The sequence below is a fragment of the Zea mays genome, chromosome 10 (assembly GCF_902167145.1).
Source record: "Zea mays cultivar B73 chromosome 10, Zm-B73-REFERENCE-NAM-5.0, whole genome shotgun sequence".
NCBI lineage: Eukaryota > Viridiplantae > Streptophyta > Magnoliopsida > Poales > Poaceae > Zea > Zea mays.
This window is the reverse complement of record NC_050105.1, coordinates 129,848,043-129,865,250: the sequence shown is the minus strand read 5'-3', so window position 1 is coordinate 129,865,250 and position 17,208 is coordinate 129,848,043. Positions and strand designations below refer to the sequence as shown.

At 41.1% G+C, this 17,208-nt stretch overlaps 1 protein-coding gene across 2 annotated transcripts; it reads right to left on the bottom strand.

Annotated features, from left to right (window-relative positions):
• Positions 1 to 1,631: 1,631 nt before the first annotated feature.
• LOC100273409 (uncharacterized) lies at positions 1,632 to 11,818 on the bottom strand. 2 transcript variants are annotated; one of them, XM_008663380.4, is made up of 15 exons: positions 10,441 to 10,732; positions 9,731 to 9,855; positions 9,317 to 9,419; positions 8,089 to 8,179; positions 6,971 to 7,143; positions 6,474 to 6,578; positions 6,310 to 6,398; positions 4,010 to 4,117; positions 3,837 to 3,927; positions 3,644 to 3,733; positions 3,230 to 3,277; positions 2,969 to 3,040; positions 2,781 to 2,880; positions 2,466 to 2,592; positions 1,632 to 2,265 (listed from the first exon to the last, which is right to left on the bottom strand). In XM_008663380.4, the coding sequence occupies exons 1-15, from the start codon at positions 10,441 to 10,443 to the stop codon at positions 1,983 to 1,985; spliced, it is 1,608 nt and encodes a 535-aa protein (XP_008661602.1). In that variant the 5' UTR covers positions 10,444 to 10,732; the 3' UTR covers positions 1,632 to 1,982. The 2 variants fall into 2 exon arrangements, with proteins under 2 accessions (XP_008661602.1, NP_001141318.1); NM_001147846.1 differs by lacking the exon at positions 10,441 to 10,732 and adding an exon at positions 11,463 to 11,818 and having other exon boundaries at positions 1,636 to 2,265.
• Positions 11,819 to 17,208: the final 5,390 nt, after the last annotated feature.

Genomic DNA, 17,208 nt, shown 5'->3' with positions numbered 1-17,208 from the left:
AAACATCACAGGGCTAAGAAACCTGATAATCTCAAATTACCACAAGCCTTAGGTCCAATTTTTCAATGAAACAGCCATAGCCCTCACAATTTTCGTCGCATAAAAAGAAGAAGTGTAGTATACATGTTCAGTATTTTCAAAGAATTCATCACAGGGCTAAGCCACCTCATAATCTCAAATTACCACAAGCCTCAGGTCAAATTTTCCAATCAAACAACATCTAACAGGCTGATAACAACCATAGCCCTCACAAATTTCATCGCATCAAAAGAAGTGTAGTATACAGTTCAGTATTTTCAAAGAAATCATCACAGGGCTAAGCAACAAGGATGAACTAACTTCACATTTCCTCAGTTCACAGTTCAATCACAGGGCTAAACAATCTCAATAATTGTCTGGCTCAGTATAAGTTTCATAATACAAACCTCAGAATACTTGGCCACTGTCTCCTTAGCACAATCGACAGCTGCACTGGCCTGTTTGTAAGAATGCATAGCACTTTTTTCCGCCGCAACAGCGGATTCAAGAACATCAAGAGTTGAAACCACATCGTTACCTATGGAAAATGTGGCGCAATAATCACCAGCAACAATACTCGCGGCAGCAGAAGCATTCAGTGTGTCACGGGCTGCAACAACCGCCAAGGACAACTTCTGGGCATAAATCGCCGCGGCAGATTCCATGCTGGCTGCCAAATTTGCGAACCCTAGGGTTACAGAAGAAGGAGAGCTCACCAGCGTCGGAGGTCGGCAATGGACCACGGGCGCAGGGACAGCAGAGGCAGGGAAGGGCGAGATCCGGATAAGGACAGGGCCCCAATGCACCCCGTGCGCGCCGGGACGAACAGACCAGCTCGAGGAAGACGATGGCCAGGCTATCGCGAGCAAGAGGAGGAGGAGAGGAGAGGAGAATGGAATACGGGACACTCACGGGACGGCAAGTGCCTAACGGAGCGGAACGGAGCGAGGGCAGCACGGGAACGAGAGAGTTCCAAATGACCATTAACCGACCGCAATGCCAAATTTGCAAAAGTCGGGAGATTTGAATGCCACGCTTACAATTGCCACGACGGCGGTGCCAAATATTTGAAGCCCTCCCACGGCGGTGTCATGTTTGCAAAATTCTCCGACAGGAAGGAAAAAAAAAAGACCAAAGCACGACATAAAGTTGTCTACAACAGATCATGTAAAATAGGATATTTATATTATAGGTAACATTATTTGCGGAGTAAAGTTTGAGATAAAAAAATAAGCTAGGGTATATGCTAGAGACAGGCTAACATGACGACGAATAAGCTAATCTGGCACCTCATGATTCTTAGTCACCAAATCAGCTCTAAGGGAGAGATGGCACACGAATAGAAAACCACTGCTTTATATTGGTGAAATTAATTTTAAGGATCTTTTAGAGTTTAGGATTTAGAAAAAGGATTGAAAATATAAATGAAAAGTCACCCAAAAAGATATTTTCACGCTCCAGAACCGAAACAAATATGCCGAGCGTGTGCAATGGGGCTCTGCCTCTCAATTTAGACAAAATGAATTTTATGTACAAGACTCTTGTCCTATCTGTAGACGCTAAAGGGCAGGAAATTGGTACAACTACCACAATCACAAGTATCAAGAGTTCTCTTGTAGCAGGATGGCTAACTTTCTTTAAATTTGACAAATGCATTATTATATTACAACAGCAGTACAACAGTTCAGTTCCTTTGGCAGCAGACGCCTCCTAGCTCATCTAAAGAACATTGTTACAGATGATACACTTATATACACAAATCGAACTGGATGATGAGTTGAGGCTTCTCAGGCGATGTCAGTCGACAAACAATCCGAGATACACGAAAACCTACAGCATTCCTAGTGCAATTACCCCCAGAGATCAGCTAGCATTCAATTTCATGTATGTTTGTGTATTACACGGGGGAGCACCAGAAGATTCTCAACAAATGGGGTTCAAATCTCTAGCAAGGACTGACAGCGCTATCGATGCTGGTGATCACAAGCCTGGCAGGCTCTGGCAGATTTGGGGTTTGCATATGTGCACTGATCGCACGTCCATATGTTACTATCATCCACACCTCGGCTTGAGCCACCCGACTTGGAACTGGTGCTTGATGCTCGGTTCTTGCCACTCTTACTTTTACCACCGAGGCTCTTCGAAGTTGCGCTTTTGCTGCATGTACCATGGCTAGTGGAAGGACCTACATCATTTAATCCAGTTTCCAGAGCCCGGACGAGGTTTTCAAAATAATTGCGAGTCACACTGTAAAATTAAAGAAGATGTCAAATGTATATATACTAAAAAAACTCGACTTCTTGAAGTTATAGCCTTAGAGGTGGTCAAGCCCTCACAGGAAAAAAAACAAAGTAAACATCCACAGGGATACAACAGAACAGTTATTTTGTAATTTTGTTCATGTCATTAAGGCAAGCATAGATAACATGGAAAGAAGTAACACACACCTAGTTAATCCAGCCAACTTTGTACGGAAATCATTGAAGTCTTTCGAGGGAGATTCTGCATCAAGGTATATTTGAAGTTCTTTCTCTGCACATTGATGTAGCCGCTCCAATCCTGATTCTGCCTCACCTAGATAAAGACACCAAGAATAGTCCGTTTAGTACATAGGTAGGGCAACTGGGTTGACCCAAAACTCATCTTATTCAAAGCAAGGGGAGTATGATAAAAATGGACCACACAACCGACCCATTGGTGTCATCACTTGCATCCTTAAACAAAGTCTATACATGATTATTTATGAGAGAGAAACGGCAAACCTTGCAGATATTCAAAGAACTGTCTTTTGGCATGCTCATGCTCTGGCAGGTAAAATCCATAGGCATAAGTCCACTTCAATACCCTTCTGCATTCGACAATCTGTACATTAACATTAAACTGGTCAAGATAAAACACTAAGACTTGTGATAAACTAATCTTGACTAACGAACAATAATGAAGTAAATACCTGTAACCATGCCTCTATAATGAACTTCAGCTGTGACTCAGGTTGACTTTGTATGTCACTTAACCTTTCAAGCTGAAAAAGAAATGGACAAGTCAGTATGAGTATAAGTTCTGGATAGGTTAAAGAGATAGCTACATTATAAGGTTTTTAATGTTCCAATAGTATATTGTTTTTGTTCAAGAAAAAATGTATATGGTTTTATCAGGTTCATGTGAATGAGCAAATAAGGAAAGAAGATAAACAATGGGATGTGTCATATACCTTGTCGTTCTGTAGGCTTTGAAGGTCCCCCAGTGCCTTTTGCCTCGACTGCGCCATGGACAAAACAGATGTTCAAGTAACTAAAAGGTGTTCTAGCACAATGTAGTGATATGAAAACTGCAATATCAACCAACAGTCCAACACCATGTTTTTTCCATCGTAAAGGGTTTAGGCAGACAAGAACCAAAATCTAAAAAAAATGATCTAAATGCGCAACTCAGCTGCCTTTTCTGTAAGGGGACTATTTAACACCATTTTCTTTATTTCTCAACCAACAACATGAACATCTGACAAAAACCCTGGACAGTAGTCATTCCAGCCAACAGGATGCTTGGCATGCATCAATTGTCAATCTGAACTCCATGCTATGTAGATTTAAAGTTTCAGGTCATTTCTGCCACATTCAATACTTACCGACTGATTGGCTGCCCATCGTTCATAATAATGTGTATATCTCTCAAGCGAGTTCTTTGCCATTTCTCTTCTCCTTTCAGATTCATCATACTGTAGCCACAACAAAACATAAATAAATTCAGAAAATCTAGTACATGACCCAAATTTTGCAGGCCGGACAAAAGATATCAGATTGGAAGCTCAGAATTGCTACCACTCCTTCTTGCCTTGCTGACTCATAGCGGTTACAAGCATAAAATCCACCAGTCCTCTCTCCATGCTCTGACCATGGACCAAGACATAGCCTGTAGTATGATAGTACAACTATCATGTTTTCCATTTGCTAAAACTAATAAGAATAAAATGTATAAAAGAAAGAATGCCTACCAGCAGAACTCAAATTTGCATGGTGGAGTGCATGTGATGTGCATGCATCCCTGATTTTTTTCAATAGGCCGCTTGCATTTGGGACAAGGCTTTGAATTAGCCAGTATCCTGAAACCATGAATAGACAGTTTCGAAGTCAATATTGGATATTTTTGCTCAAACACGCAGGAAATATGTGCATTATTGCATTAAGAGAGAGGAAAGACCACAATAGCCAAGTACAGTAACCTTACAGGACCTCAAACAACCACAACAGCGATTTCACAAAATCAATCACACTTTTTTTCTTGATCTTGCAAGAGAACTTGCGCATCATTATGTTAAGGAGTCTAGAACTCTAGATGACTTGTACAACCCCTATAGAGACAAAGAAGAAAGGACTCACCCACAAAACCTTAAATACAACCAGCGGACACAAGTGAACAAAACTTCAATCACACTTGAACTAACTGAGGTTCACAGAAAAGAAACTATACTTCTCAGCTCTGTTTACAAATCGTCCGACTAATCGCGATTAATCGCGATTAGTCGGGCTGGTCGCCGGTAAGTGGCCGACTAGGGGGACGACGCGATTTGTTTTTCTGGTCGTCCAAGTCGTCGATTAGGCGTCCAAATCGTCCGATTAGTCGTCCGATTAGCCATCTCTGGTCGACCAGTGCGCGGCGGGCTAGATGTGCTATTGGGCTTCACCGTTTTTTGGGCCCAGTAGCCGCATAAATCTGTTGGCGCCCCTAAACCCTAAAGCCTCCCCTGTGCCTGCGCCCCTCTCCTGTACTTTCTGTCCTCTGCCGGCGGCGGCTGCTCCAGCCTCCAGGGCTCTCCACCGTCTACCAGCGCCGGCGTGCAGCTCATCCTTGAAGGTCGTCCCTGCCCCCTGCTCATCTACAAGGCACAAGATGAGCTCGTCATCCCTGCTCCCCTCCTTCCCCCTTGTCTGCAGTCTGCAGTTTTGCATTCTGCGTAGCAGTACCCATTTATTTGGATGCTGCTGCTGCTTTTTGCTTGGATGCTGATCTGCTCTAGGTAGCAGACTAGCAGGTACTCTATTGTTTCACTTATGCTGCATTCACTGGTTTCACTCATATGTAGCTCATTCACTGGTTTCACTTATGCTGCATTGCTGCTAGCCTGCTACTGTTATATTTCAGTAATTCAGTTCCAAACTTCCAATTTAATTTCAGTTCAGTATGGCTTATATGCCTAGAAATACATATATATATATATATATATATATATATATATATATATATATATATATATATATATATATATATATATATATATATATATATATATATATATATATATGGCTTATATGCCTAGGAATATACATAGGACGACTAGGGACGACCAGAGGCCGACCAGAACCGATTAGTCGACCTAATCGTCGCCCTAATCGCGATTAGGCGTCTGGTCGGTCCTGTTGGTCGACTAGCTGGTCGCCCGACTTGAAATCAGAGCTTCTCAGGCCATGCAAGATGCAACCATAATTTCACAACACTAAGGGTCTGTTTGGATACACATAACTGACTAGTTGGGGCTAAAAATTAGCCCCAAATAAGTTGGCGTTGGCTGGCTAGTTCACTAACAACTAATTGAAGACTTAGCTAAAACATTAGCTCATCTATTAGCTCTCTTGTTTGTATGCACTAGGGCTAATTTTTAGCTAGCTAGCAATTAGCCCTTGTATCCAAACAGGTCCTATATTCCTAAATAAATGGTGAACTAATCATTATGCAGGTTAGAGAACATCAACCAAGCAACATTTTTATGATGGATCAACATGCATCTAAATGTTCAACATGAAACAGAAAAACTATATAAAAATAAGTATAATGAAAAAAAATCCAAACTATGCAATTTAAAGACACGCTGGCACAAAACAATATGCGACCGAGTTGTCTGCATGACCTACCTTTGGGGTCACACCCGTGCTCAGCAAGGACAAGGAGTTGGCGAGTAGTGGAATCAATGTAGGATATTTTGCAGCATAGTTGGGCTAATTGGTGGGGGGGGGGGAATATTTACGTAGTGTTTGGTTCTGAAGTATGGTGGAACGGAGCCGCTCCGCTCCCAACTTGTTGTTGTTTGGATTGGCTCCATGTAGAACAGTGGTTCTAAAAATGGAAAATTATGCTTAAATGATGAATCATTCGGCTCCCTAAAATCTACCGGATGAAGCCGCTCCATCCCAATTGGCTCCATAACCAAACACTACCTTAGTGTTTCTAAGACTAATCCAAAGTAGAAACTCCAAACAGTCGGCACTATTAAAAAACTTGTGCTTTATCCTTCTATACCAGTTCATATTCTCCGACTCCGCACTGTTCTTGAGGATCCACTTCGAAACAGTGGCACAGTCTACTGGACGATGAGCTTCCTCGGTGCACTGAAAAAAGAAGAAAATATATGGTCTGCTCACTGCAGATTATGTAAAAATGAACTAATCAGTTTCAGCACTCACATTCCAACAAAACCCATATGAACAGTTGCAATTAACGTCATAGCTGCCACTGCCCATGACGAATTCCGCTGCATATTCACATCCAGGCGCAGGACACCATTTTGTCTGTTCCACACAGTCCAATTCAATTAATATGACTTCAAAACATGTCAAGTGTCAAACTCAAACTCAATGTTGGCTAAATATGGTAGTAGAATGCAGTATCATATCTACCACTCAACATCTTAAGACTTTAGGCCTAGTACAAAGAATCTGATTGGTGTGGGTCAAAGAGAACACAGTGGTCAATCATTCAAAATGCATGGAAAATGTTGAGTTCCTTATTTTGAGAAAAGGGGAACATGGAAACGGCAGTTCTCACAATTATTTATTCCAAAAAAATAACTCTGCAGAATCGAGAAAATCTAATTATCAACTGCACAACTTTTTTATTGTGCATGGAACTGTCTACTGTGGTCGGTGCCAACATCTATAGGAGTATGATTATATCAACTCACCTTTCTATTATCTTCAATGTAAGATCTGCGAAGATATCGCCCATACTTTTCTGTATCCTCAACATCAGCCAGTGAATTTATCATATCTTGTCCAACAGCAGCAGCACAGGACGGATCAGGACACCTCAGCATCAAGCATCCCGGACCATCACTTATAGCAGTGCTAATGTAACCTGTCAATACATTACTAAAATGTTACTCAGTGACATAGTAAAATTCAAAGGTTGATTCTTTAGAGCAAGTTGCTTCCATGAAATGATGAAGTAACAACACAAAGATGTCCAAAAGTACAATAAAAAACAATTGAGTAACACCCCACCACCATATTGAGACTGTATAATAAATTGGTGCATGCAAAGCCATTTATCATTAATACCCTCTTTTTGTGCTTATTTTTGGGTTTCATCTATAGCCTAGGCTTTGCTGTTTGTTGTTTTTTGTGTAAAGATCCAAACTTCCTCTTCCCCTGTGCTTCAAAAAATTATATCTGGCGGTTCTTTACCCAAGTAGTCCATACCCAAACTGAATCACATCCACATGCACTATGGGCATGTAAGGGTAAAGTGCAGGCATGAAGCACATTAATAGTCAACGAAATAAACCTAAAACCAAGGTCAGACAGTAATATAGAGGACTAGTCTCTCAACTAGACAGAATAAAGCTGTCTCCAGCATCTTACCCATCCTATCTCCTATTTCAAAGTTCACTCTGTAAACAGTACAGTCTACAGTGCAAAACGGTGTTTTGCACGACCATATGCATGATCTGTTGGAGACAGTCTAACGAGTAATGACTTTGGGTGGTAAATGAAGATGTAACTTTAGACAATAACTTGATGTCATTTTCTTGTTTGAGCAAGCTTTGTAAGTAACTATGACATCAATTATAAAGGTGTTTGCGAAAGCGAAGCAGAAATGACAATGCCAACAAGAACTGTAGTACAAAATATATGAACTGAATATGGAATCACTAACATCATAAACATAAAGCCAAAGGAGTGGTTGCTATGGACCTATGGCTTCATAGAATATATGAAGAAGTGGAAATGATTTCACAAAAAATAGGAATCCAAGGTTCCTTTGTATGCAGATAAATATTTCTAGCCCCAATTGACAAACCTCGCCAACATGTACCGCAGAAAGGATGACCACATGCAGCAGCACTCATCGATCCGAGAGGGCAACTTTCGAAACATATTCCACATGTTACCTGTTATGATATAAACAAATGTGTAAACACCGAGGATTTAAGCATTGAACTATTCAGGAGTATCACGGTTCCAAATCAACGTTCAGTAGAAACCAGTGACAATAAGCAAGTTAAAGGGCAGATGCACATGATGCATAACATGCACAAAACTCTGCTAATGCATGTGCTTCACAAACCTCCAGCCACACAAGCATAGCAAACACTTTATTTCCCAACAACAGGAGTTGGTAGTTATGTATCCTGACATAGATTGTTGCTAATTTAATGATTGTCCACTAAAAAGTACACATGGGTCAAATAATATGAGTGACTGCAAGTCTACAAATGCAATACATGTGTCTGTATTTTATGCACTGTGATACCGATGTACTATACAGACAGACTTTTGTCCATCATCCAATACCCATCCTACAAGTGGGGTGAGGATATTGAAAGAAACAAGTTTGAGGATGATAATACTGTATTCATCTCCAGCAGATCACCACAGCTTATAACTTATATAATAGGATTATAGATTTGAATTAGGAGCTGTGATCCTATCTCTAGTATTAAATCTCTAACTATAATTTGATATATCTATAACTGTAAAAATACAAGGAGAAAAATAATTAACCAAGGTTTAAAAAAATTACAAAACTGTTGGTAACGAGTGCTCCCTAGTACTTCCCATGAACACAACCAACACAAGAACGCACACACAATACAAATACTACACAGGGAGTACATAGTACACCAATGTAATCTGTATTCCCCTTGTACTGCCAAGCTCTATGGGGGAGAGAGGGAGGGACTGAGGGAGAGAGCTATGAGCAAATAGCCCTGCACCACTAGCTGCAAAGATATGAGATCATGCAGGCATGGCACGGCATGCGCATACAAACAACTCAAGAAGTTATTCAATACCACAAAAGTCACCCAAAGACCGAAGTGGTTTAATTCACCAGATATCTAGCTACATGCAAGCTATTGAACTAAATGTGCACTTCTACATGATGCCTCAGTTCTATAGATGCATTAGCATGCACACTTGCAACAAGATTAAAATTAACAGTGGCAAGAATAACTATACTAATCAGAGAGAGCAAAAATGCTTAGGCAACTGGAAGAACAAGTGAAACTAATGAAGCATGGGAATACTTCTCTGTCATTTGGCATTTCAATATGCTTCTCTGGTAAACCAACCACCTTCCGAACACGCTCTTCATCAGCAAACCATTCGTCATGCACCTTACTAACACTCCTGTAGGGTGAACGTTAGAATCGAACACTAAAATTAACAACACGAAAAATGACAGATAAGCACCATGTGCTGAATCGATACACAAAGAAGCAATCAAGTACCACCTTTAGAAGCAATAATTGATTTTATACAAGTTGAGCGCACTACTGTTAACGGGCTACAGCAGTATGACTTAAGTAAAACACAAACCCTTAAGCTTACTTGCACAGCTCTAATTTTGATAGCCTATTGTCTAAAAATATTTAGCAAGGCAGCAGAAGAAGCAAACTACAAGAGTAAGATTACAATCTTCTTGCAGGTGAGTACTGTACCAGTTATAGTTGCGGAGAAGAACACATGCCTCTGGTTTGGAAATTGAAAGAACAGTTGAAACCCTATTTATGTCATCCTCTTGGCGCCGCTTGATATCAACTTCACTCAATATACTGTAATTTTGCTGGGCCACAAATAAGCAAACAAGTGTAAGAACAGCAGTCCATGAGGGTATATAGTTATTTCAGTTTCAGCATGTTTTATTTTCTTGAAGATGTAAGAGAGCTGTGCATTATTACAAGAAAAGCACAGGCTGCACAGCAGTTTCAGTATGTTCTCATAATTGCCAAGACAGGGTAAACATTGGGTTTTTTGAGGTGATAACCTTATGTTCAGCATGTTTCATAATTGCTAAAACATTAATTGAGATTGATAGGAAGTGATAGTGTTGGGAAGGAGACACCGAAACAAGTATAGGCCATACAAGCTAATCAAGTTTAGAGTTCTGCCTGTTAAAAGAATCTTGATCATAATGAAACGAACCATCATCCTGACACAAAAAAGTAATAGCTATGTAACTCAATGTCAATCTCAAGCACTCATGAAGACCCTATCTATCATGTTTATTTGGTTATCTGTACCTAAGTACATTAAAGTGCAGAACAGGGTATAAATATGCAAGAAACATGGATATTATATACAAATATAGCTGAACAAAATAAATACATAGCAGCTGTGTCCACCCACATCCAGTTAATTTGTAATTTACCATAAATGAATGTTGTCCAAATGGAGTTGTAGAGGACAAGGATGGTAAACCAGTGCTGCTTGGATGTGGACATGGGTGTCTGGTTCAACAAGTTTTTTGACGCACGGAAGAATGATACTTGGAGTCTTAGACACGGATGGGTCAGGGATGGGCGTGCGCACGCGGGGGGGGATCTCGAGATTGGATCAAATGCTTTCCATTTCAGACCTTCACCTTGCCCCCACCCACCCAATCAAATTGGTGATGTACCAAGTCAAGTAGAAATAGCATGTACATATTAGGCAGAACGAGGCAAACCTAGAACATAATGAAAACAAAGATACAGATGAAGTGAGATTTACTATGCCATCATCACTTTTATATGTCCAGTCATTTCAAAATTAGAAAGAACTGCACTCAATTCTGTTCTTTCTGTTACAGCTGCTGATTAAATTGTACTGCAATCTCCAGTTCCAAATGCTATAAAATTTTATGGTAAAAATTTCTGACTATATGGCACTCAAAAGTACAAACTTTCTCATGCACTACATGTCGCAGAGACACAGACTGCACGCATTGGCAGCTCACATACCCCACATTTTGGAATTCATCAAGCAGGATGGAACTTTACTTCTTTTGTAGTGTCATGACTAGCCACATGCCAAAAGATAGAGTTAAGCATTAATACTCCCTCCAAATTGACGTTGTGCAATTTTCGTGGAAAGTATTTAAGTGTCTATCACAATGTGTCTGCTTAGTGCCTAAAATGTATTGTATGCATCAACAGCATTACTCAGTAACGCATTTTGCACTTGATTCGGGTATGCCTTAACTAGCATCACCACCATCTCGAGCCAGCAAGTCACGTCCCAAACTGTGTTAATAAACTACAGAGGCAATATTCTACACGTGTAACGCCTAATAGACGTCCAAATCAACCACCGCCTAGATTCACAACCCTCCAATTCCGGCATTCACCGTACAGAAGCAGATCCACTCTCACACACGGCACGCACCACCCACGACCGGGACCCGGAGATCACCTGCTGTCTGTGGGAGAGGAGCTCCGCGGAGTCGTCGGAGTCGTGGTCCGCGAAGTCGTAGTCTGCGTCTCCGTCGTCGCTGGCGGCGAGACCAGCCTCCCCGCCGCTGTAGAAGTCATCTTCGGCGGAGTCGTTTGCGTCGTGCATATCGTCCTCGGATTCCATTCCTGCGCCGCCTCCGCCGCTCGCCGCCGCGCGCCGGAGCCCCAGGAGCAGCGCGGATCGGGCGGATCGGAGCGGCGCCCACCACGAGGAGGTAGCAATCGGGATAGGGTGGCGAAGCACCCGCGCGGATTGGATGGTGGTGGATGTGGAGGCGAAGGGAGGGTGGGGTGTGGAGGAAGGATTGGAATCCGTGAACAGGGAAGGGAGAAATGGATGGGATGGGTTGGATTCGCTCGCTTAGTTGAAGAGAAGGAAGCTAGGAACGAGAGCTTTCCTCTCTCTTTCACCTTTTTTTCCTTTTTAGTGGTGTCTAGTTTCTCCCTCCATTACTACCTTTTGCGTTTCTTACAGCTTTTGTTCCGTGTTTTTAACTGTCTTTGCATTTGATTTTTTAAATTAATGTCTGCCCATTTTTTTCTAAGTCATATTGCTTGTCGTTTGTTATAAGTTTATGTTTTCCTTAACCCTAAGCCTAGTTTATGTGATCTGGGAATGAGGTGGATTAGAATGAATCGAAAGGTATTAAGGGAGACTTTGATATTGTGAATATAAACACTCTCCTATCCCTCCAAACCACTTTAATCTAAGAGTATCTAAACTAGGCTTAAGTTAGCACATCCCAACGTCTTCTTGACTTTTTTTATGTTTCTTGATGCTCTTCTTCATTTTTTATTTGTCATTGTATGTTTTAATATTACTTTAACAAATAATTAGATATGACTCATTTATTGTCAACCCAGCAGACATTGCTTGGCGTCTAGATTGTCAATATGGCTCATTTCTACTTCTACATCATTCCTATTGTGGTTCTCCAATTGGCGATAGTTGGCCTATCGGATTTTTGTTTGTCAATATCATGTTGTGTGTGTCGGTTATGTATGGTGGAGAAGTTATCACGTGTGTCATTTTAATTTTCTAAAAAATCAATTATTTTTTAAAAAAATAACTAAATATATGAAAATTAATAATGTTTGTCTAGAGTATAGCATGACCATATCTATAAAGAAAGTACTTTTGATAAAGATGAGTTTGATATTACCATGAAAGATCAACAAATATGTATTGATTTGTGACTACATTGTAACAGCTTGTACCATGGGAAGATGTCCTATCCTCCACCATGCGGAGTGCCTCGGTACTTTGCAAAAGTTATAACAGTTTTTCCTATGGTAATATTTACAGTTTTGAGGTGCTAGTACCGTTAATGTGTCTTTTGCGGTAGTTGTATGATAGAGCTTGTGACATTATGATCTTATTAACAAGTGTTTGTATTTTTGTACATTTTAAGTCCCTAGTACGTGTGTTTCTATATTTCATGTACTTTGCTTTAATAAATAGCAATAGTATCTTCAGTTATTGAAAAGGATAAGTAGTCTTCAACTATAAGGTGAAAAGGATAGTCCACAACATCCATTTATGTGGTTAAATGTCTAAAAAAAATATTCGACAATATTTATTGATTTAATCAAATAATCCCTTTATCCCAAATTAAAATTCATTTTAGAAAAACAATAGATTCATACAATAATATTTGATATATATGTTTTACATACGTGTCTAGATTTATCATCATTTATTTAAATATAGATGTAAAATTCAAGAGCTAAAATGAACACTATTTTAGGACGGAGGGAGTACTAAAACGTCTAACCTAGAACATTTAATTGTTAAGTGAAAATGATAGCATATGTTTTTATTTCCTATACTCGTGCCTGAAAAGGCAAATATTTACCATGTTGTTAGATGTGAAACCACAAATGCTATCTGGTCCACTAAAGCAGACATCTACTCACCAATCTCGCTTTTATTAAATTATAATGACAACATGAATGTTTGACCCGTTCGAAGTGTTGAATTTCCATGAGCGAAAGTGCTACTTTGCCTAGCAAGCGATATTAAGCACATGCACAAACCATAGGCCTTGACACAAATTCAATGTGAAATTTTTAGATGTCCACATTTTAATGATGGTTTCAAGATATTTCTCGGACAATATTGTATAATTAAGCCTTGCAAATTTAATAAATGGGTCAATCTAGATACGCCTACATGGCTAGAAGAATATGAGCAAGACATGGAAAACAAAGGCTAATATTGTATGAGGGATATGGAGTGGAACAACTCATGCATGTGGATTGGACAAGAAAGATGAGCTAAAAAAGGTGACATGCATTGGTACGTTGTGGAACTTTAGGTTATTAGTAGATATAACTCTTCAATTAAAACCAACATGTCGTAGAGAAAGTAATTGTTGGGTCAAAGAGAAAGAAGGATAAGATAGAAATATGAGAGCAATTAGGCATACATGAGGCAACCATCAAGTGTTAAGAGTAGGAGCCTTACGTTCATGAGGCAGACCTCAAGTGCCAAAGTGATCAAAAGATGAATGTTGCGGAGCCATCTTCAAGCTGAGACAGAAAGAGGAAATGCAATGCTTCACCCAATATACTAATGTAATAGACCAAACGGTTTAACTTCTCTCGAGCATATTAGGTTTACCTATGGGGCTACATACATTAGGAATATATAGTTCCACACATGCCAGTACATGTCACATTTTATTTAATCTCTAACATTGCCTCTATACTTAGTAAGATAGAGTTGTCGGTATTTGGTATCGGCAACGCACTACAGGGTGTATCATGTAGTGCTTTTGGTGATGGGAAGATCAGTAATAGCTCGATGGTTCATGGTCAACATGATGGAACATAGGGATTTAGACAGGTTCGGGCGGCCGAGAGGCGTAACACCCTATGTCATGTATGTTATGTGAATGATTTTTCTCTTGGTTTGAGATTACAGAGTGTATGAGGAATAGAACAATGAATGAATGTCTCGACTATTGTCTTCTCGATGCCTCTATAGGGGTTTCCCCACAAGCCTATCCTAGAGACGAGATCAGGACTGTCCACTAGCACCCTTCCTGCATGTCCGTGCAACCGTTCCGACTATCTTGCGATGCAGGGCTCCATGTCGACCGTATCGGAGAAAGATCGCCAGAACATTGATTCCCTAGGGTCCAAGACGGTACCGTCTCTATGTCTGAGTCCATCGGTGAACCCACGAGACAGAGTTCCAGGCTCGCCTGCGTTGTCTCTAGGTCTGAGTTCATCAGATAGCCAACAAAATCACCTGTCTGGGTCACTCAGACCTTTTAATGGCCCATGGACCCAATCCGGGTTATGAATACTCAAGTTATTTTTTAGAACAACTGGCTCGAGGCCCCGAAGCAATACCTTGACTGCTTGTCTAAGACCCAATGATAATTGCTCCTTCTGTCGAGTCAACAGAACCCTCTTTTCTTCAATGCCTTTTTATTGGGTGCACCCAATGGGTGTAGCTCCCGAGCTTCGAGCTGACTTGATTAACAATCAACTTGAAGGTCCTAAACAGAAATTTCCTCAAGTGACCTTTCCAACTTATCCTATGTTGGACCAGTCAGCATTGCATCTTCCTTGCAGGTATAATATCCGACTAAAGACTTCCTGACTGAAAATTGCTCGATCGAAGACTGCTCGACTAAGGACTGCCCGACTGAAAATTGCTCGATTGAAGAATGCTCAGCTAAGGAATGCCCCACTGAAAATTGCTCGACTGAAGACTGGTTTACTGAGTTCTCTGTTACTTAGATCGACAGAATTCAATTAAGATAAACATCTCTTATGCCATTTGCTGATTTTTTTTTGAAAAAATAGTCCTCCACCCAATGGGTGCACCTAATGGGTGTTATCGGGTGAGGTTTAGCAACCCTTTCCAAAAAAATAGTACTCTGATTGGATGGAACGACACAATGTGCATAAGTGACCTATGATGTCGTGTAAGTGGGAAACTGCGGTGTATTAGAAATCGAACTATCACTTGTGTGACGTTGTCTATATGACACAAACGAGCACAGTTGGGAATATCAAGGGGTGCCTTCCTTACTAGTACATATGGAAGGCCCCAGGGGTCTCTTTTTCCACACTTGCCTTCCACTTCCTTCTAGTCGTCTGAAAATGCCAACCTCTCTTGCTTTCAGTGAGGAGCCCAAGGTGGGTGGCGACAATAAGAAGAAGAAGACGGATTCCCCGTCCGACTTATTTGGGGATTTCGACTGGTCCGAAGAGACCTTTGAAAAGGAAATGACTCTAATTATTTTCTCTAAATGATTTTGGTGCTTGATGACAATCATAACCTTATGGACTAACTTGTTTGCCTAGTCTATGATTCACAGGTGCATAAGTCCACTCAATTCGGTTCTAAGTCAGAAACAGCTCAAAACCAACCATAGAGAGGTAGAACTTGAAAAATATAAAGAATATCTAGTTTCACACTTTGGTCAGGTTGCATATACCCCTAAGAACCTTTTTGACACATCTAAGAATCACTTATTTGTAGCTACTTTGAGAAAAATCAAAGTTATGAGCTAGAGAAAGCAAAAAGTCCAAGAAATGAGACTTAAAGTAGTTGGATTGATAGCACATATGTTTGTCTAAGTCTTAGGAACACCCTCAAGGATAGCCAAAAATATTTGAAGAAATTTGGAAGAAAAGACGAAATTTTAGCTTGCAAACAGAAGGGCACCGGACTGTCTGGTGTGCACCGGACTGTCTAGTGGGTGCCCTGAACTCAGACAGAGAAGCAGCCCAGCACCAGAAGGAAGCACCGGACTATCCAGTGTGCACTGGACTATCCAGTGGCATTTATAGTGAAGGCCAGCTGAACTCTCCATCTTCGAGAAAACTTTGGCAGGGAGCACCGGACTATCTGGTGTGCACCAGACAGTAGTCACCTGACAACTCAGAACTATTGTCTGACGCGCTAGAACCATAACCTAGCAGTGCACCAGACATACACTGTAGGTTGTCCGGTGTGCATCGGACAGACACTATTCACTATCCGATGCTCCACCCGCTAGACTACTTTTGCCCATTTACTCCAACGGCTATTTGAGTGGTTGGGGATATAAAAACCCCAACAAGCACATTGAAGATACAAGAGCTATACCAAAGTGTGGGGATAGATATCCCCCGGGTCCTCATGTACACCGAAACGTGTCATGGGCCGCCAGGTAGGTTCTCTCTTGGGTCATCCTATGAGATGGCCCATATAGACATAACCAGGCTGGGCAGGCACGATCTAAGTCGACAAAAACCAACGCCCGAGTTAAGTGCTATAGGAGCATGGATGTATCGGGCGATGCAATTGTGATCACCCGACAGGCTAAACCCTCAACGGTAACTCAGACGAATGGATGAATATGACACCGTATATGTAGGGATACAACCCGCGACAAAGAAGGAGATAAGCAAGTAGATAGAAATCATCGCTTGTAACGGGATAACTCTCCATGGTCGTGTATATAAGGCTGGGAGGGACCCCTACCATTTCATCTCATCTTAGCCTACAACACCCACAACTCTCAGCTTGTATTCCTCACATCAATACCAGAATCACCACAGGAAGTAGGGTATTACACGACTCCACCCAACCCGAACCTGTCTAAGTCTGTGTGTCACCCCATCGTGTTACAGCACGAACCATCGAGCCACGATCAACGACGTCGTCCTACCCTAAAGCATCACGTGGGTAACCCCGTGGT